Below are 18,173 nucleotides of genomic sequence, written 5' to 3'. Positions count from 1 at the left end.
ACAACCCCTTCAACATTTTATGACCAAGAGACAACGCACTGAAGCACGTAGTTATGTTGCAGTGTGCCCTCCGGTGGGCCGTGACAGTCTGTTGGTCCCCTCTCTACCTCTCAAGGCAGGAAGGGGCTCGCCATCTCAGATATCATGCTTGGAAAATCTGTGGCTTCCCCAGTCTATCCACTCACTGCTCTGCCTGATGCTACCCTGCCATGCCCAGCACCCGGCAGTAAGACTGAGCGTCTCAGGAAGTTTAGTCAGTTCTTGTAGCTTTTAAAAAAAGCATACCAACAACAATGAAGAACAAAAGAATCCCTCATTTCCACTGCTCGAGTATTTTGGGCAGAGAGAAAGAAAGAAAAAAATCAGTCTTGTTTGTTCCCAGTTTTCTCTCCCTCTCTTTATCCCACACTGGCAGTGTTCCTGAGATGAGGAGTGAACTCTGGGTCAACTCAGTGTGTACACATTCAGGGCAGCTCATGGCTAACCATTTAGCAGACTCTCTTTCCCCAGACAATAAACCCCTTGGCTTCTCTTCCTCATTAGGAACTGGAACAAACACCCATTTCACTTCTAGACACAGAGCGGCCTTGCAAAATAGTCAAGAAAATTTACCAGCCCGAGAAACAAAATCTATTCATGCATCCATTAACTGTTATGCATTGCGAATAATGGAAAACTAATGATCGCCCGCGTCTCTGTCCAAAGGATGACTCACCCAGGCAACCAGAGCAGATTCCTGCAAAGCAGCAACTGAGGCTGCATAGCACTTGGCTTACAGCTTCCTTACAGTGCCCTGGTGCTACACCACTGGGTCACTGATCAGTATGCCCAGGCACTGCCATTAGCAGTAAGAAACCTCCCAGCAGCAGGCAGTGAACGTACAGCCCCTCTCCAAGTTTTGCCTCAGAGATGACCTAGTTCCAATCCCCCTGCTGCAGGCAGGATTGCCAGTTGCTACAACAAGCACTAGATCAGGCCGCCCAGGGCCCCATCCAGCCTGGCCTTCAACTCCTCCTGAGACTGAGGCCAGGAGTCTCCTAAGCAACGAGGGATCAGATGCTGCAATATGAACACAACCACTAGGTGTACATATCCAAACACCTTGGAAGATGTGGAAGAAAAAAAAAAAATCAACTCTGGAACAAAAGAGCAGAAATGAGGTACCTCCTGATTAGCTCAAAGGTCAGATAATTAGCATGAGGACACTCCCAAGCCCAAATGAGATGCAGAGCGGATGGGGCTGAGACTTTAGTTAATAAGGCTACCAGAACCAGCTTGCAGACCTGACCCACAGACACTCCCAAAGCCTGAAGGGAGGAAAGTGGGAGAGTAGTGATGGAAAATCACCTTTGATGGGAAATGAAGAGTAGACCTCCTCTCCAGGTTTGGCTCCAATGGCCCCCTGAACTAGCATGGCAGGCCACTGCAAAGGGCAAGGGGAGCTCCTATTTCTCCTGCTTCCCATCTCTCTGCTCAGATTGATCACGTAGGCAGAGCTGAGTTCAGGTTGCATATACCCAAGGAGAACTGACATACACCAAGCAGGTCCCCCTTGACCCACAGCTACTTTCTGCATGAACCACATGCAAACTTTCTGCCATGCAATCCAAAAGCACAGACCCACGGCAGCAACAGCCCAGAGCCATGTGTCTGGCATGTAGATTCCGCAGCAGCCAGGCCACAGAAGGGGAGAGAAGATGCCAAGATCCATTTGGAGAGTTCCATCACTGCAATTAGTTTGGTAATCCTCATTGTTTGGGGGAACAAAGCCATCATCAGATAGCGTCTCAAAATTAAACCGGGGAAGGAAGGGCAGGGGAGGAAGGAGGGAGCTCCCAAACCTGCTGGCGGGCTCTGGGAAGGATGTGAAGCTCCCAGCAGAAGCTTCTCCGCACAGCCGGCCTCATGTTTCCCATGGCCATGTGATAGGGCTTCCTGCCACTGAGCAGAGCAAGACCTACCCCGACCTCTCTCTTCCAAACAGAGTTCCTGCCTGCTTTGTGTTTGCAAAGAGGCGTTTGTTTACTGATCTATCATTGGCATGCAGGAAGCAGCCTTGAAATGAGCTGTAATCATCTGTCTCCAGCAAGAGCTGTTAGGCTTTCTGCTAATTTAAGTTTTCCTCCCCCCCCTCCGCCTCCCAGATGCCTTCTTCCCCACTTCCAATCAAAAGGCAGTAAGGAGTGTGCTCATCTGGTGCAGAGCGCTGGACACCATAATTCCAAAGCAATTGGGGAAGAAAAGGAAGCACTGACAGCGGACATGTTCCTACCCTCAAAGGGCAGAGGGGTCTTCCACTGGGATATGAGCTAAACTTCCTAGGAAGCACCCAATACCCTGCAGTTTGCCTCACCAGAAATGTATGCAGCCTGCACGTGGGTTACACATGTGGTCTTGTCTCCAATAAGGTCAGGCAATGGTCATGGTGAGCTTTCTAGGCCTCCTTATTTTGCTGTTACCTTTACAGGGAAAGAAACAAGCGTACTTCAGCAGGGCTTGTGGTTTGGGGATGGGTATCACCCTTGCAATATGCTGCAGGCCACATCTCAAGATCTCCTTTGCTCCAATTATACCACACCTCACACAGAAACAGGATCCGAGCCTGTAGCTGGGATCACAGCCACCACGGTGGTGCATGCAAACAATGAGGCTTCACATCCCCACAAGTGACCCGCAGCTGTCAAACGCTCATCCAAGAGGAATAAAGCCATGCTGCGTTTAAAGCCCACGCACATTTTCTTCCCCTTGGTGCTCACTGAAATATCCTCTCCAGTTACTTTTGTGACTTCTGTGTTCAAGCCAGTGAACTGCAGCAGCCAGACACAGACTGCAAGCAACGCTCCCAACCCAGCGCTCTGCAGAGCAAAGGATGCAACATACATGGAAGAACAATGTGACAACAATATACAATGTACATATGCAAAGAACAGGAAGGATGCCAAGAAGACAAAACACTAACAGGAAAATCGTGAGTAAGGCTACGGCACAAGTTAAAGCCTTGCACGCTCCCTCCCCCAGCTCTTACTCTGTTTGGAGCCTGTTTCCCTTTGGGGGACGAGGCAAGCTTGGAAACGCGCTCTTGTGCACGAACGCACACACGGGGCCACTGAGTGTACCCTGAGCATGGTGCCAGCACCAAGCAGCATCTCCAGGCTGTGCGCGGAGCCATGTGAAGTCCCCAGAAGCAGCTCGCCCTATGCAGAGGACTGAAGGCACTAACAGCAGGATTGTTGGTTCATCATACTCACAATAGGATCCTAACTGTGGGTTGCCAGGCTCAAGCCATTTATTTAAAAAAAAGAAAGAAAAGCAAAAGAGAAAAAGTTGGATAAAGTTATGTAAACATAAACATGAAGGCCAAATGACTGAGAAGTGATATACTCCTACAGTACATTTTAGAGGACATTTCAGAGCTGGATCCCACATAGTTTCCTATCCCTCTTGCCTCACTCTGTCCTAACTGTTCCCTTTGATCTATGATAACTTACCACAGTGCTTGCAAGGGAGTCAGGAGAATCCCATGTGTATAAAACTAGCTATTTTCAAAATCCCCAAAGGAATGGTAGTACAACAGCCCCTCTTGTGCAGCACCCCCATGTCAGAGGGCCAGTGCTGCAGTTCAAGGAATGCAGAAGCTGGCAGGGTTGGCATTCAGCCTGTGCACAGAAAAGCAGTGTTATGGTATGTCCTTAATTTTATCATGCAATTCTACTGATTTTCTTCCCTCTCTAAGCCCACAAAACAATCTCTGCCTGCTTATACTGTCACTGACCTGGTTCAGTAGATTGCTATGCTGAAAAGAACTGCCCTACTTCTCCTTCATCCTGTACCCCTGCTCCTCCTTTGGCTGCCAGCAATGTGGTCTCACCCTTGTCCGTGGCAAAGGATGTGTCTGATTAGATCTCACAGTTGCCACTGACTAAAAGTGCTCCCTCATATTCCTTCCATCACAGTCGTCCTGCTTCCTTTGTACAAGCCCTGATGCTTGTAAAGCCCTTGCTGGGCTAGTACAGCTCACTGAACTAGCAAAAAATGAAAGGTTCCCTGCTCAGGTAGTGACATCAGTCACTTGTCATGAAAAATCAGACAAGCACTGAAGCACCGTCTGACGTCATGGTGAGCCTTGAGAAGGGCAGGCAAGGAGGTTCTCAGCCACTCTTCCTCATTCCCTGCCAGATAAAGCAAAGAATCCCTGCAGGCACCAGTTCCACCACTGGTTCACCTCTAGAGTGGGCCCCTTCTGTGCCAAGTGAGGCATTTCTTTAGAAGACGAATGATGGCACCTTTATGCCCAAATCATTGCCTTTGACTGAGATCAAGGCTTTTTTTCTTCCTTTCTGATCCAGGCTTCAGCTTTCCTGGATACCAACAAAATAAGTGGTTTCTACTTCTTTTCCATTATGGTGCCAGAGGGATAACTGATGGCACAGAAAAAAAACAAGTAACTGCCAGTTCTACTCCACCATTTCTGGACTGAGATTTACAGGGAAGTCCTACTAAATCACAGCAATGTATTTTGTACCTCTGGTTAAGAGGCCAACTTTTGGCTCTGAAATGGAGATGCTACGTATCCATTACCATACAACTCCCAGGCTGGGATTTCATTATAGGATCTCAGTTGCTGCTGCACTGGCACAAGGCTCTGCTCTGAAAGGAAGCAGAGTGAAAAGCAGTGAAAAGAGGGGAGCAAACACGAGCTAATGTGGGTAATGTTGGTGGGTCACCCCAGGTCTCAAATGCAACCATAGGCTGTCCTTGTTCTGTAATAAAGCATTCTTCTTCTCTAGTAAAGCAGTGGAACCCCTGACAAACTACTCTCATTTCCTACCCACTGTTTCCGTCCACCACCCCTTTGCTGAAGATTGTAGGCGATGCTCCACAGCGACATCACAGACATCACAGACATTGTGTCACCTGTCTGTCACAGTGAGCTGGAAGGACGGCACTGGAGATCTTTACTACCAAAAATTAAAAAAATCTGCTGAACATATAGTCATCAGGGCTGGATAACTTAAGCTTCAAGATCACTAAGTCCAATCATCAACACAACCCATTGAGTCCCATCACTAAGCCATGTCCTTCCATGCCACATGTGCAAACTGAAATCTTCTTCCCGCAGAGCCATGGAAATTTGAAGATGATAGAGTGGCAAAGGATGCATTCCTGATACAAACAGCATCCCTCACCTACAGATAGCACTTCTGTTAATAAGCAAAAGATTAATCTTAGCAAAAGAAAGTCCTGATGTATTCTAAATGCAGATAAAGTAGTATATTTTCTTCCCTAGCTTTACTCTCTAAAACAGCTGAAACATTTTGGTTGCAGGCTTGAAAGCAATTCAGCCAGAGACAAATACTTAGAAGGGAAACAGCAGATTGAAATGATACAATTGACCTAAAGGCAGAAATTGAAAACAGTCCTACAATATGAATTGTGCTCTATTAAAGGTGGGGCTAGTTGCACCCTCTATTATTAAGCTTGTCCCACACTTCCCTTTGTCTTATTTTCCCTTTGTTCCTCCCTTTAAATACATAACAAACAGAAGAAAAGCTCAAAAGGGAATTCAACATCCCTCCAGTTTCCTGCAGACAACCACACCCTCAGCTGGAAACACAGCACTTCCAGAGGTAGCAGTAGGATGGGACAGAACCATGTCTAGCAGGACAGAAACATTCCCTAATTCATAGATTTAAGTAAGCCTCAGATGTATAAACGGTAAATTATGTTATTTCTTCTGGTGACAAGAATGGTTTCTATTGCTGCTTAGAGACATCTTTACACCTACAGCAGGTTCCCTACACATGGGAAGGAAGAGATTAATCCAGCATTTAGCACAGGGAGGTGGTGGAGTCGCTGTCCCTGGAGATGTTCAAGAAACATGTAGGTGTGGCTCTGAAGGACATGGTTAGGGGGCATGGTGGGGAGGGGTTGGCAGTTGGACTATATGATCTCAGTGGTCTTTTCCAACTTCATTAATGATTCCATGATTGTCATTCTAGCTCCTAAAATTAATTCTAATTACAATGTGTAGTGGAATGACATGCTCCAAACTCAGCTTTCTGTAACAAAATCATAAACAAACAAACAAAAAAATCCAGATGGAGAAACTAAGACCCTGGGAGATGAAGGCAGGAGGATGACTGCTGTGCCAGGTCTTGGCAATACAAATCCACCTCTGTGCACTTCAGATTTCACATAAGAGCATCCATGAAGATGGTGGAATCACTCAGCCCATTTCAAAGTGGGATAATCATAGAATCACACAATTGTCTGAGCTTGAAAGTACCCTTAAAGGCCATCTAGTCCAACTCCCCTACAATGAACAGGGTCACCCATAGCTAGATCAGGATGCTCAGAGCCCCTCCAGCCTGATCTTCAGGGATAGAGCATCCACATGTCTGGGCAACGTGTGCCAGTGCCTCACTATCTCTACTATAATTTGTGTTTTTCTTATATCCAATCTAAATCTCATCTTTTACTTCAAAACCATTTCCACGTGCTCTATCACAACAGACCCTGCTAAACGGTCTGTCCCCTTCCTTCTTACAGCCTCCTTTTAGATACTGAAAGGCCACTATCAGGTCTCCCCAAAGCCTTCCCTTCTCCAGGCTGAACATATTTACTTTTGCTTTACATCCTCACAAAAGAAAATTCAATTACATTAAGCCAAGGTTGAATAAGACATTAGTGTGAATCCTGTGTTCCTGAAGCAAACGCAAGCTTGCTGATGACATCAGTGCAGCCAGCACTCCATACCTGTTTTCTTTGGCTTTGAAATTACCCACATACAAGACAACCACAGTCAATATGAAATAAATCAACAGAAATACAGGCCAGATTTACATAAGCAAACATGTGCCAGCAGAAGAGCCCATCAGCCACAAGAACAGGCAGGATTCCTAACAGGTATGGTAGAAGCATCTCCAACAAAGACCAAACTCTAGTGGCATAGCACATTTCTACCTCTGTAGCCAACTGGTGTAGCTTCTTTCATTCCTTTGATTGGAATGCCACAAATATTACAAATACACCAGTCTTACTATGACAGTAAATCAATTCCAGTGTAAAAAAAACTGGAAAGACTTTAGAGTTATTGTTAAGCTTGTAAGAAACTCAAATGTTTGACAGCTTAGGAAACAACCTGCCCCTAAAATAGAGCGTTCAGACCATGAACCACACTGGAACTAATTTTTACTGCAGTGAGATAACCTCTGATATTTTAGCACAAGCGAGATCCAAAGAGGTCCCTTCAAGGAGCAACTCTGCAAAGAGCTTCCTGGCAGGAAGACAAATTGTCTCACATTGGGAAAGGAAATGAGAGCATTAAAATGAAGAACTCACAATTCTTCCAAAATAAGTTATCATTGGGGAAGATAAACCAAGCCTCAGCAAATCTCTCCTTCGGTGGCCTTCACCCTGCAGGATGCTGACTGCTTCCCTTCCCAAGGAGGGTCCAGCACAGTTTCCTACAGCGCCCATCACCCTGGCCTTGGATGACCAGCTGTGTGCTCCAGCAGACCTCCAAGCTTCCCAAACCCGCGACCTGCCCACAGCTTACCTCTGAGCATCACCCTCCCAGCTCAGAGAGCCGCCCGGGGATCGTCTATTCGTTCTGGAGACCCCACTTCCCCTTGCCTCACTCCTGCATACCTAAGGCATTGCAAACGCAGATCTGCTTACTGCAGATCTCATTTCTTACTGAGACCTTCCAAGCGCAGTACAGCACACACCACCAAACCACTCAGCCTTCCTTGCAGGGCCCAGGCCAGGTGTAGGGTAAGCTGCCAAAGCTGACCCATCACAAGAGGAAATCTGTACAGCTTTAAAAAAAAAAAGAAAAAAAAGCAACCCCAAAACAACAACAACAAAACCCCCACCAACCTCTTGCATTTATTTATTTTTCCAGGAGGAAAGCTGCTCTCTGTGCATGTGTGTGTGTCAGGACAATAGGAAAAAAGACAGTGCAGGGGAACTGCCAGGAAACAGTCAGCCATCTGCCTGCATGGAGAGCAGTTTTTCCTTTTCTTTTGTACCAAAAGGAATGCAGCCCAGAGCCGCCATCCCCATCCGCCTGTGCTAGGGAGGAAATCTGAGCGCCTGTTCCCTGCCAGGGAAAGGAAGCAGGGGGAGTGAGCTGGCCCCAGCCCTGTGCTTACGTGGGTCACTGCGCTCCTGGCCAATAAAAGGGGGAAAAGCCAACCCCAAATCCTGGGGGAGAACAGCTCTTCCTCCTCTGCCCTGCTGCTTTCTGTGTGGCTTGCTGCCCCCATAAGCACTCACTCCTTTCTCACCAATTGCAATAGGAGACACTGCCTAAGCACCTCTGGAAAACCAAGAAGACATCTGTCTGCACCTTCACGCACTGACATACCTTGAGGACTCTTGCACTCAGCCGACACGTCTGTGCAGCTCAGTGCCAAGTTCAGCTGGCAGAGCTTGCTGCCGTGGAGATGGCTGAGATAACAGGATATGGTCCTGAAGAAGGCATTCCCAGAAGAATCGTTTGTTCAGACAAGTCCAAAGGGCTCCCTCATGCCCCAGCAGCTCAGCAGAGGGAGAGACTGACCCTGTGATGCACCTGAGCTTGTCCAAGTGGGAGCTGGGCTGCTGTCTGCACGTCCCAAACTCTCTGAGACCCAGGTTCTCAGAGCTTGCAACGTATTTCTGAACGCATTACCCCCTGTAATGCAAAGCTTGGGGTAGAACAGGGCATGACATGAAACCACATCCTTGGGTGCTTCTTTCTCATGATGGAAGAGAGACAATGTGCACAGCTGGAAACAAGACAGATCTGACCTCAGAAAAAGTGTTTTTTTTTTCACCAGGAGGATCATAAATTATGGGAACAGCACTGCAGCCTCCATCTCTGCAGTTTTCCAAAGACCCAACATGAGAAACTTACTCTGAACACAGAGCTGAACCCACTTTAGCAAGGTGGCTGGAACAGAGATCTCCTGCAGTCCCTCCCAGCCTGCACTACCAGATGATCATCTGTCATCAGTGACAGCAAAACAAAGAATTCACTCTCATTTTATTTGTGAAACATCAAACAAATGAGCAAAAAATTGCAATACTCTCTCCCTTTTAAAACTCTTCCTACTGATCACCTTTCATAGAATCATAGAGAGGCTTGGGTTGGAAGAGACCTCAAGGAACAACAGGTTCCAACCCTCTTGCCACAGGCAGTCAGTTTTTCCAGTGGATTATTTTTTGCCTTTCATCTTCTAAAAACTCTCCAACTGATCAGCAAGTGGGCAGTAAAAAACGTCTGCTACAGCAAAACATAAAATGATACTATTTCTAACACGTTCACACTGCTCTTCCTCCGTTGTTCAGCAGTGCCTAATAACTGCAGCAGTTCAGTGAGAGGTATCAGGGAGGCCACCAGGAGGACTGCCTTGGCAAACACTGATGGATGGTGTACATTTTCACTACGGTATCAGAGAAAGAAAATATTTTCTTCCCAAATTTATTCCACTTTCAGAGAGATCAGGGTTTAAAAACTCTAAAAATTAGTGAAAGCATCCTCTTGGTTTCTCAAGAATAGAAAACCTAGAAACAAATGGGCACATATTGTTCACTGCTGTCTTCAAAGGGATGTGCTAAAGGCAGTGTGTATTCTAGAAGACTTTTAATTTCCACTGTTTACTTTCTTTCACGTGCACCAAACTGTTTGATGAGGGAGCACAATCAGGGAATCCGGCACAACTTCCTCCACAAAGCATTTATCTCATGACTGAAGTGGAGTTTTCTAATAGAATCTTCCAACCCAGAGAAAGTGCATCCAAGTTTTGTATTCCAGGGTAACCGCAAGGGCATACTCCACCCAAGATGCTTCAGTGTTGTCCTGGATGAGGCCCCAGTGCTGTTTATTGTGCACAGGAAAAGCACATTTCTTCAGAGCAGCCAGCACTGAACGCATTTCACAAGAGCACAATTTACAGCACCCAAAACAAAATACCAAGTAGGAGTCTTCTGGAGCCAGATCCTTAGCAGAAGCCCCTTGTACAATTCAGTAAATACCATTCTTTTTCACCTGCAGTCATAAACATTTGCTGTTCCAGCCCAATGAGAGGTGAAATCAGCCCTACTCAAGGCACTGATGTGGTCCCAGAATGGTATGGCTTGCACTGCACCCAATCCTCCACATTCACCTTGTTTCTGCTCCTCACCAACATACACAGGTCCAGAGAAGCCTCAGCAAAGCCCCCTCAGCTCAGCCCCATTAAGCATCTACTGGGGGGAACAAGTGCTACTGGGGGGAACAAGTGCTACAGATTTCCCTGCAGCATCAGGAAATCTATAAACTTTTCCTGCAGGGCAAGAGACGAGGCCTCCCAAAGCAGATAACCAACACTAGGAGCGAGGTGGCCACTCTAGGACAACGTTGTAACGCCCCAGTAGAGGGCTTACAAACTTCACAGCTTCCTCTGTGAAGTTCCCATTTTCCTTGCCTCCCAAGAATACAAGCTTTACAAACTCAGCTCGAAGGGCTCTGCCCAGGAAAGAGGCTCTCCCACAGATCTCCCTCCGGAAGACAGTAAGTTTAACAAACAAACACACCCCACTAGATTAGATACCCTACTAACTGGCCGCTTAGGGAGGTATCTCTCTCCAGAACCCCCTTCTTTATACAGAGATGTTCCTTCAGTTACCCATGGCTGAACAAAACAGATCTTTCAATAACGGCCAGATTTACTGAAAAAAGTAAGGCTACGGACATTACTGGCAAACTAAGCCCAAAGTCAACGTTCTAAGGGAAATTCCCCAAACGTTTTCTTCAACTAGAAGAGCTTATGCAAAGCTATACTTGATTTACTTCTTGGCTGGTATAAAAAATGTTTGGCATTCGACTAGGCATTCTTCTTCCCATCTCTTCCACATGTAATTCAAACATTCATACTGGATAGCATTTACTTAATAAAAATCTGCCATCTGCTTCTCTTAGCGGGTTCGTTCCATTCGTATTAAAAAGAAAACATGGCAGAAGGGAAATTTCAGCAGTAAAACAGGCCAGCAAGAAATTGTTTTTTTTTTTAACATGCCTTGCTGAGCAAAGGAAATATTAGAGGTGCACAGTACTTGAGAATACAGTTATCACATAAAACTAAGAAATTACAAATAGATTTGCTGGGTGAATACATTTCTTATGGTTTCAGATCAACTGAAACTGATTTTGAGAAGTTGAATACAAAACAATGTGCCCAGAGAGAGAAAAAGAGATTCAAAGAAGCATATGGTGCATGCTGAAGGAAGCATACAAAGTTAGGTTCTTGATTTTAAAATGTCATCTCCTAGCAAAACATAACTAGATTCTGAAGGTTTAAGCTCTCCTTTCAAAATTTGTTTTTCTGGTGACCTCATCCAGATACATCCTGCTGTGCTTCATCAGCCTATCACCAAGTCCTGCTGACACACTGAAGCAACTGCCGAAGAAAAACTTGCATTATACAATCTTTTGCTTAATTCTGCACTCAAGTATTTCATGGGTGATCGTACCAAAATCTCCTCTATTGCAAAATACTGTTCACAAATTAAAAAAGAATGAGTTACGTGTGCAAGAGAAACAGCACAACAGCTGAACTACTTAAGCCCTTCAGCAAAAAAAGAATGGCTTGGTGATGAACTGCTTCCAGCCCCTTTTTGAAAATGCCTTTTTTCTTTCTGTTTTTAAGTAACATAGTCCAAGAACAGCCCCGACTGCTCCAAAAATTATCTTTACATGGAACCTGAAGTTTATAAAAAACAACCAACAACCTGAGCAGAGGGTCAAAAGGAGTGTGAATTAGCAGGACTGCGACCATCAGCACATGTGCACAGTTTGGTACGAAGCACAGAGGGCCAACCACATCCTGGGTTGCATCAAGTGTGACCAGCAGGTCAAAGAGAAAACTGGAAGAGGGTAGATTTAGACTAGATACTAGGAAGAAACTCTTCACTGTGAGGGTGGTGAGACACTGGAACAGGTTGCCCGGAAAGGTTGTGGATACTCCCTCCCTGGAGGCATTCATGGCCAGGCTGGATGGGGCTTTGAGCAATCTGGTCTAGAGAGAGGTGTCCCTGCCTGTAGCAGTGGGTTGGATCAACATCATCTTAAAGGTTCTTTCCAACCCAACCATTCCATGATTCTATGAAGCACAGAAAAGCTGAGATCTGTGCTCCTGTGTAGATCTCCCTTTAGAGCTGAAGTGCTTCATGGCTCCTGCAGGGCAAGTCCCTTGTTCAGACAATGCTTCCAGATTCCTTTGGATGAGAAAAATAGTTTTGCCCCAAGCAAGCATTACACAAATGGCACATTAAACAATATATAGACCAGAATATATTATTTGAAAGTAACCTCATCAAATCCTAAATGTTTTACAAAATGTGAGGCTTGTAGAGGCAGCTTTGTTTTTCCTTGAAACATTCCCAAAATTGCCTCTCTCCGACTAATGGAGAAATTTAGGAATTTAACAGGAGAAACCTTCCTACAAGGAAAGTTTCCTGCTGCATGAACACGAGGACACCAACAAGACAAGCTTAAGCACAGAAAAAGTGGCAGTGTCTTTTACCAACACAAGTACAGGATTGTTTTACGTGAGAGGTGGCAACAAGGCAAGATATTGGAATCACTCAAAGTAATCTCAGGGGAAAGAGACATCTGATGAAAAAAACCCAAAAACAACAACAACAAAAAAGCCAACTACAGCGTGTGTCGATCTCCCAATAGGGAACTTTTCTCCAAGTTTGACATAGCTGAAAAAGGGCAGCCAGCAAGATCAGGGTTTCTTACATCATCTGGAAAAAGCTCAACGCCTTACACATCTCTTTTCAGTATGCTTGCAGAACCGGGCCACAAATTGCTACACACACAGCCTAACATGTTAGGGCAGGGAAAAACAGATTCTCGGTTACAGCTCGCTGATCCCAAGCTCACTGAATTCATGGAAAAGATCCCACTGACTTCAGTAGACAGTGAACGATATCTCATCTCTGGTTTTGGCCAGATGCTAATTTCCAAAGAGTCCCTACGAGCTCTGGATGATCCAAGACTCAACTCTTACCTACAAGGAAACACACAGCCTATGCTCACAGCACGTTTAGCAGCTGAAATACCAAGTTTTGTGTGCGGAATACACATCTATCTTCAGGGGGGCGTAGTGTTTTTAAAGAAAAAGCTCAAATTGTCTGAGAAGTCTTTGGGAATTCCTTCCTTTTTAATTTAGGAAGGTGTTGTGTGGCTGACACTAGCAACAGAACTCGTATTTATGAAGTGCCCTCGTGCTGCCCTGAGAAATTTGCTGTTTCCTTCCACGAAAATTGGCGCTCCCTATCATGAGAACATAATCCCCCAGGACAGGAGAAGCAGGCCTCTTCCCTGCTCTCCTCTGCAAACAGATGTGTGCATGTTCCCAGCTCTGTAAGTCACGGCTGCCTTTTGGCAAGGAACGCCAGCAGCTGCACATCTGCAGAGGGGAAGAGCTTTCAGCAGAAAATAGAGGGGGATCTGATCCTCCCCCCGCCCACAAAGCAAGCTCAGCGTTTGTTCCTCTCCAGATGACACCCTGATGGGTTGATTTAATCATTTGCACATGCATGCCTATTCACCGTGCCAGCAAAATACCAGGGCAGTGAAAGCATCTCACCTGAACTGCTCGCAGGACTGTGCCTCGTCAGCAAGAGCTTGGCAAGGAGTCTCACAGGATATGAAGAGGAAAGTGCTGTTCAAGGATATCACCAAAATGATCCAACAGAATACAACTGTGTGTGTGAGACCGTTTGTGATGAGGGAAGCACCTAGGCAGGTGTTTAATTATAAGTGTATGCTCAAAGCCCACTGTCTTCAATTAGATGTGAGGCTGTGTTACACACAGTCCTGCTCTGACTTCCCACAGAGAAACAATGCACTGGAAGCCAAAGAGCTGTGCTAGAAGGATGGAAGCTTGTACACAGACCTACACGTCTGCCTAAATGACTTAACAAATGGGGGGCATCCACAGAATATTTAAATGTGGAAGGATCACAGAAACACTTCACCACATTTATTCCTAAAGGGAAAATTAGTTAAAACCTGGAGTACCCAGCCATTTAAAACAATTCTGGCTATAAACACCAGTAAATCCATGTCCTCTGAAACAGCCTTTCCAGTGGGCTGCCAGTCCCCAGAAGGGATTCTTCTGAGTGCTTCCCCAAGGTTTTCCACCATGCAGTCTTCTACACAGACACCTAACTAAGACAAAACCCGAACCAGATCGGCACCTCAAATTGTTCAACAAATCCAATTACACACTGTGATACCTGATGAGGATAACTGGGGATGGCTGCAAGCATCTGTGCACAGAGCCTATCTTACTACCACCTCCAAACCAGATTGATAGCTCTCTGCTGAAAGGAGCAAGACCCATGAAACAAACCTCCATTAGCATTAGCTGTATTGACTAACAAAGGAGCCCAGACTTGCTTCATTTAAAGATGGCATGGTTAAAATAGAGTAATGCCCCTCTGACTGCCCATGCAGCAGTATCTGCCTTACTACTCCCAGAGCACAGCCCTAGCCAGAATTCACGGATCCCACTTCAGGCACTGCAGAGCCAAACAACATCTAATGTAGTTGCCCAGATCCTTCCTTTTGCCTTACTACTCTCATCTTCTGTCACACACCCAGGAATGACCTGTGTCCATGCCCAAGCGTCAGCAATGAGTGAAGCACCCAGGGGCTGCTCTCTGTGTAGGTCACTGCCTTTATTTCAACCCCTCTGCTCCTGGGCCCCATTGCCTCTCGCCCCTCCCTGCTCTCTCTCTGCTCACGAGGACAGAGTTTCCATCCTGGCTGTGGGCCAGCATACGTAGAGGCAAAGGCAGCGCTCAGGAAAAGCCATCTTCTGCTCCCTTTTGGTGCATGAACACTGCCCGTCCACAGCTCAGAAGGACCTTGCTGCAACACAGAGGGCCCAGGGATCTGCCCTGGTCCCATGTGAGCCGGTGCACGACCCAGGAGTTACGCATGGGATGGCAGACATGGACATATCTCTTCTAACTTGCTCCTTCAGTCTTATGACTACAGATACAGGGTGCCTTGACCCAGTTAGCTGGTGAAAGGGTGATAGGTTGGGTTAGATCTTCAGTAGGACTGGCCTAAGGGACTTCTGGTATTGTCTTGTTTAACAAAGTGATGGTGCCTTTCAGTGCCATACCAACAACAAAGACCTTGAAATGGCCCAGATCCAAAATCAATCATGGCCTCTGCAGAAGTCAACACTGCAAAAGCATAGCCTGAAGCAAAGAACCTGGAGTTCAGTCATGCAGTATGCTGGGCTGACCATGGAAACAGAATGAAGGCAGTTCTATTTGGCCTATTTGGCTGAAACCACCAAGAATTACATTCATATTCACACATTTCAGCTTTTCCTTTTATTTCCAGTAGTTGGTAAAGCTGTTTAGAGGTGAAAAAGAAAAAACCTCTAAGTCCGATAAGCATTTTCCACAGTCTTTTCCACAGTACTTCTTAGCAACAATTGAGAGAACCCTGCCCCTTTCCGGCCTTGTCTGAGTAAAACAATGCCCAGATGCAATGTTATTTAAGCCATGCCTAGATAAAACCAGGCTTGTTCATTTACTTTCAGAGCTCAAGTCTAACAAGGAATTTCCTCCTAGCTACATCCCACTCGCTTCTTCCCTGTGGAGTCTTCTCAGCCCTTAAGGAGCTGCCATGCAAGTTAATTAAAAGTCTTATTTCAGCATTTCCTTCGCAGTAGAGGCCTCTTCCAGCCAGCTCTTGGGATCCTGCCAACAGACATATCAGCCAGTAGTACTTAAATCCTTCCACTAAAAAATGCTTCCCTAAAGAGCTTATACCCCAGTTCTGGATGCCTAAGAGAGCTGATCATCAAAATCAAAGAGCTTCTACAAGAGCTTATGAGTGGTTCTTCTCCATTCTCATGGACTTAAGTGCACTAAAGAGGCTTTTCTCCCCTTGGTTTGGCCCCCACTTAGAAAGGAGCAGCTTCAGCACAGGAAATAATGACAGGTGCTAGAAGAGAGAATTGACTGTTTTGGATGAAACATTTACTGAGGACCCAAAGAAAAAAACCCTTACCTGGCACTTCCGAAATGCCCAGCATCCACCCATGCTTAACACTGGCTCTCATTGGAGAACACATGTAGGGCAAGGACTGCATTTGCCTGTGTTCCCAGAGCACAGAGCATAACAGAGGTTTAATTACAGTCCTGATAAATTGGTTGCTATGGCCAATATCCAGAGTAACTCATCACAAAGCTTCCACTGAGTTTAAGTTTAGATCACCCCTGAACATCACACACACAGCCTTGTAGCTGATATGGTCTTTATCATCTCCTTGTCAAAAAGAAAACTTCTAACATAAAAACACCAGGCATGAGAGAAAGAGAAGCATACTGTAAACGCCTGACAAGGGATCTAAATGCTCTCCTTGTTTTTGGAGAACAACTAGCATCACGTGGTTCACTCTGCAGACAAAATGTCCTAAAAGATTTCCCAAGGCAGGGAGCTGGGAACACCACAGAAAGTAGCACTTCTGGACATGTAACTTGTGCTTGTCTGCAAGGAGGACTGTGCATAGGCTGATGAGTGGGACAGGGGACATGCCAGTGGCTTGCCCAGGCTCCTGCACACAACCTTCTAGCCCCAAAGCAGAGAGTGGTCCCAGCTGAGCTATAAATCTCTAGCCTGCTTTAAACATCCCGGGTTGCTCCAATGCCCTTTGTTTTCAGTGTTCTCTTCAAACCCACAACGAGGCACTGGGACATCTTGTCGCTGTCCTCTTAATTTCATCCTTACATTTTTCAGCTCCGTCCAAGTCTACCCCAAGGTGGTAAGTATCCAATCCCACATGCCAAAGCAGTTTGGATTACTTAAAAAACAAAAACAACCCAAATCCACAAACACTACGCTGATGACAACAACCCAGAACACAGTGCAAGGGTCGAAGAAACGCATTCCTCCTCTGGCAGGATGCAGTAATGACTCCTTTCTGGTGGTTCAGAAATGGAGCCAGCATGCTTTATAGGACTTTGCTACCACAAATCAAGAATTGGGTTTTGATAAGGTAGCAATCAACAAACAAAAAAGCTTTTTAATCCACCAGTGCCTTCCCAGCAACATCTGCACAGCCCGAGCAAACACTCCACAGAGATCCCTCCATTCCTCTCCACTGCCCCAAATGAGCTCTGTGCAGGAGATGCTTGTTGTTGCCCCTTGGCCAGGGAAAGGATGCCAGCAAACACTTCTGGGTTGGAGTAGGGTCTGTACAGTTTGCTGACCTGGCCAGGAAATAAATCATGCCCTACTGAAACACCAGCACATGATGAAGCACTCCATGCTCAATGGCTATGACCCGCTCCTGTGGGGCTCACGCACAGCCCAGGGCACCCCAAGGCCTCACTGCTCCCAGACAGCCCCACCTCCACCAGCGACCACCAGGAGCAGCACCTCTGCACACGGTCCAGCTGCACCTTGTTCTGTGAACATTCCAGTCTGCTTCTCACCCCCAGCCCACAGCAGCAGACGGTCTCTTGCTGTACAGTCTGCCTGCCGGCCCCCATGCTCCATGCCTTCCCCATCAGCAGCGCTGCCCCATACCCAGTGGGAAGGCGCTTCTCTCCTGAGATGTCCTCGTGGATTCCAAGCGGGATAAAGGCACACGGGGTGTGGAAGCTCCTCTCAAATTAGAGAAGAGAAAGGCGGGCTGTCCGGAGAGTAGAGCGGTACACAAAGCCAAGAGGATGGAGGGAACAGGACATCGCTAATACTACAGAGGGTTTGGCCACTTATCAGAGCAAGTTTGCCCCAGAGCCCAGCGAGCGCCCGTTCCTCACTTCCCCACCCTCGCTAAGATGGTGGAGGGCTTCGGCTCGGCCCTCCGCTCCTGCCCCTCCTGCCCCGAAGGGGAACCACCGAGGGAAGAAAAGGCATTTCAGGTGACTTAGGGAAAACAACAACAACAACAAACGCGAAACTACCGATCTCCTGCGCGGGCAGCAGCGGCAGCTCGCTCGCACCCCTGGGCCGCCCACCCAGTCCCCTACCTTCCTCGGCGGCGGCGGGGGGCCGTGCCCCGGCATGGCGGCGGTGCCCGGCGCCGTGCTGGCGGCCTGCGGACGCGAGGCTGGAGGCTCCCCGCCCGCCCCGCCATGCAGCGCCGAACCGCTGCCGCTGC

The 18,173-nt window shown here is 46.9% G+C and overlaps 1 protein-coding gene across 5 annotated transcripts in view; it reads right to left on the bottom strand.

Annotated features, from left to right (window-relative positions):
* The window catches only part of DENND2A (DENN domain containing 2A), a 55,950-nt gene extending 37,777 nt beyond the window's left edge, over window positions 1–18,173 (bottom strand). For 2 of the 5 annotated variants that reach the window (XM_052667335.1, XM_052667336.1), the window contains exon 1: window positions 18,043–18,173. In XM_052667335.1, the coding sequence (XP_052523295.1) occupies window positions 18,043–18,149 (107 nt within the window). In that variant the 5' untranslated portion in view covers window positions 18,150–18,173. The remainder of the gene's footprint in view (window positions 1–18,042) is intronic. The other 3 variants (XM_052667337.1, XM_052667339.1, XM_052667338.1) reach the window with 2 other exon arrangements.

Source organism: Tympanuchus pallidicinctus, unplaced genomic scaffold (assembly GCF_026119805.1).
Source record: "Tympanuchus pallidicinctus isolate F22 unplaced genomic scaffold, pur_lepc_1.0 scaffold8, whole genome shotgun sequence".
In the NCBI taxonomy this organism is placed as follows: Eukaryota; Metazoa; Chordata; class Aves; order Galliformes; family Phasianidae; genus Tympanuchus; species Tympanuchus pallidicinctus.
Note: the sequence above shows the minus strand (reverse complement) of the source record. Positions and strands in the feature narration are given on the sequence as shown.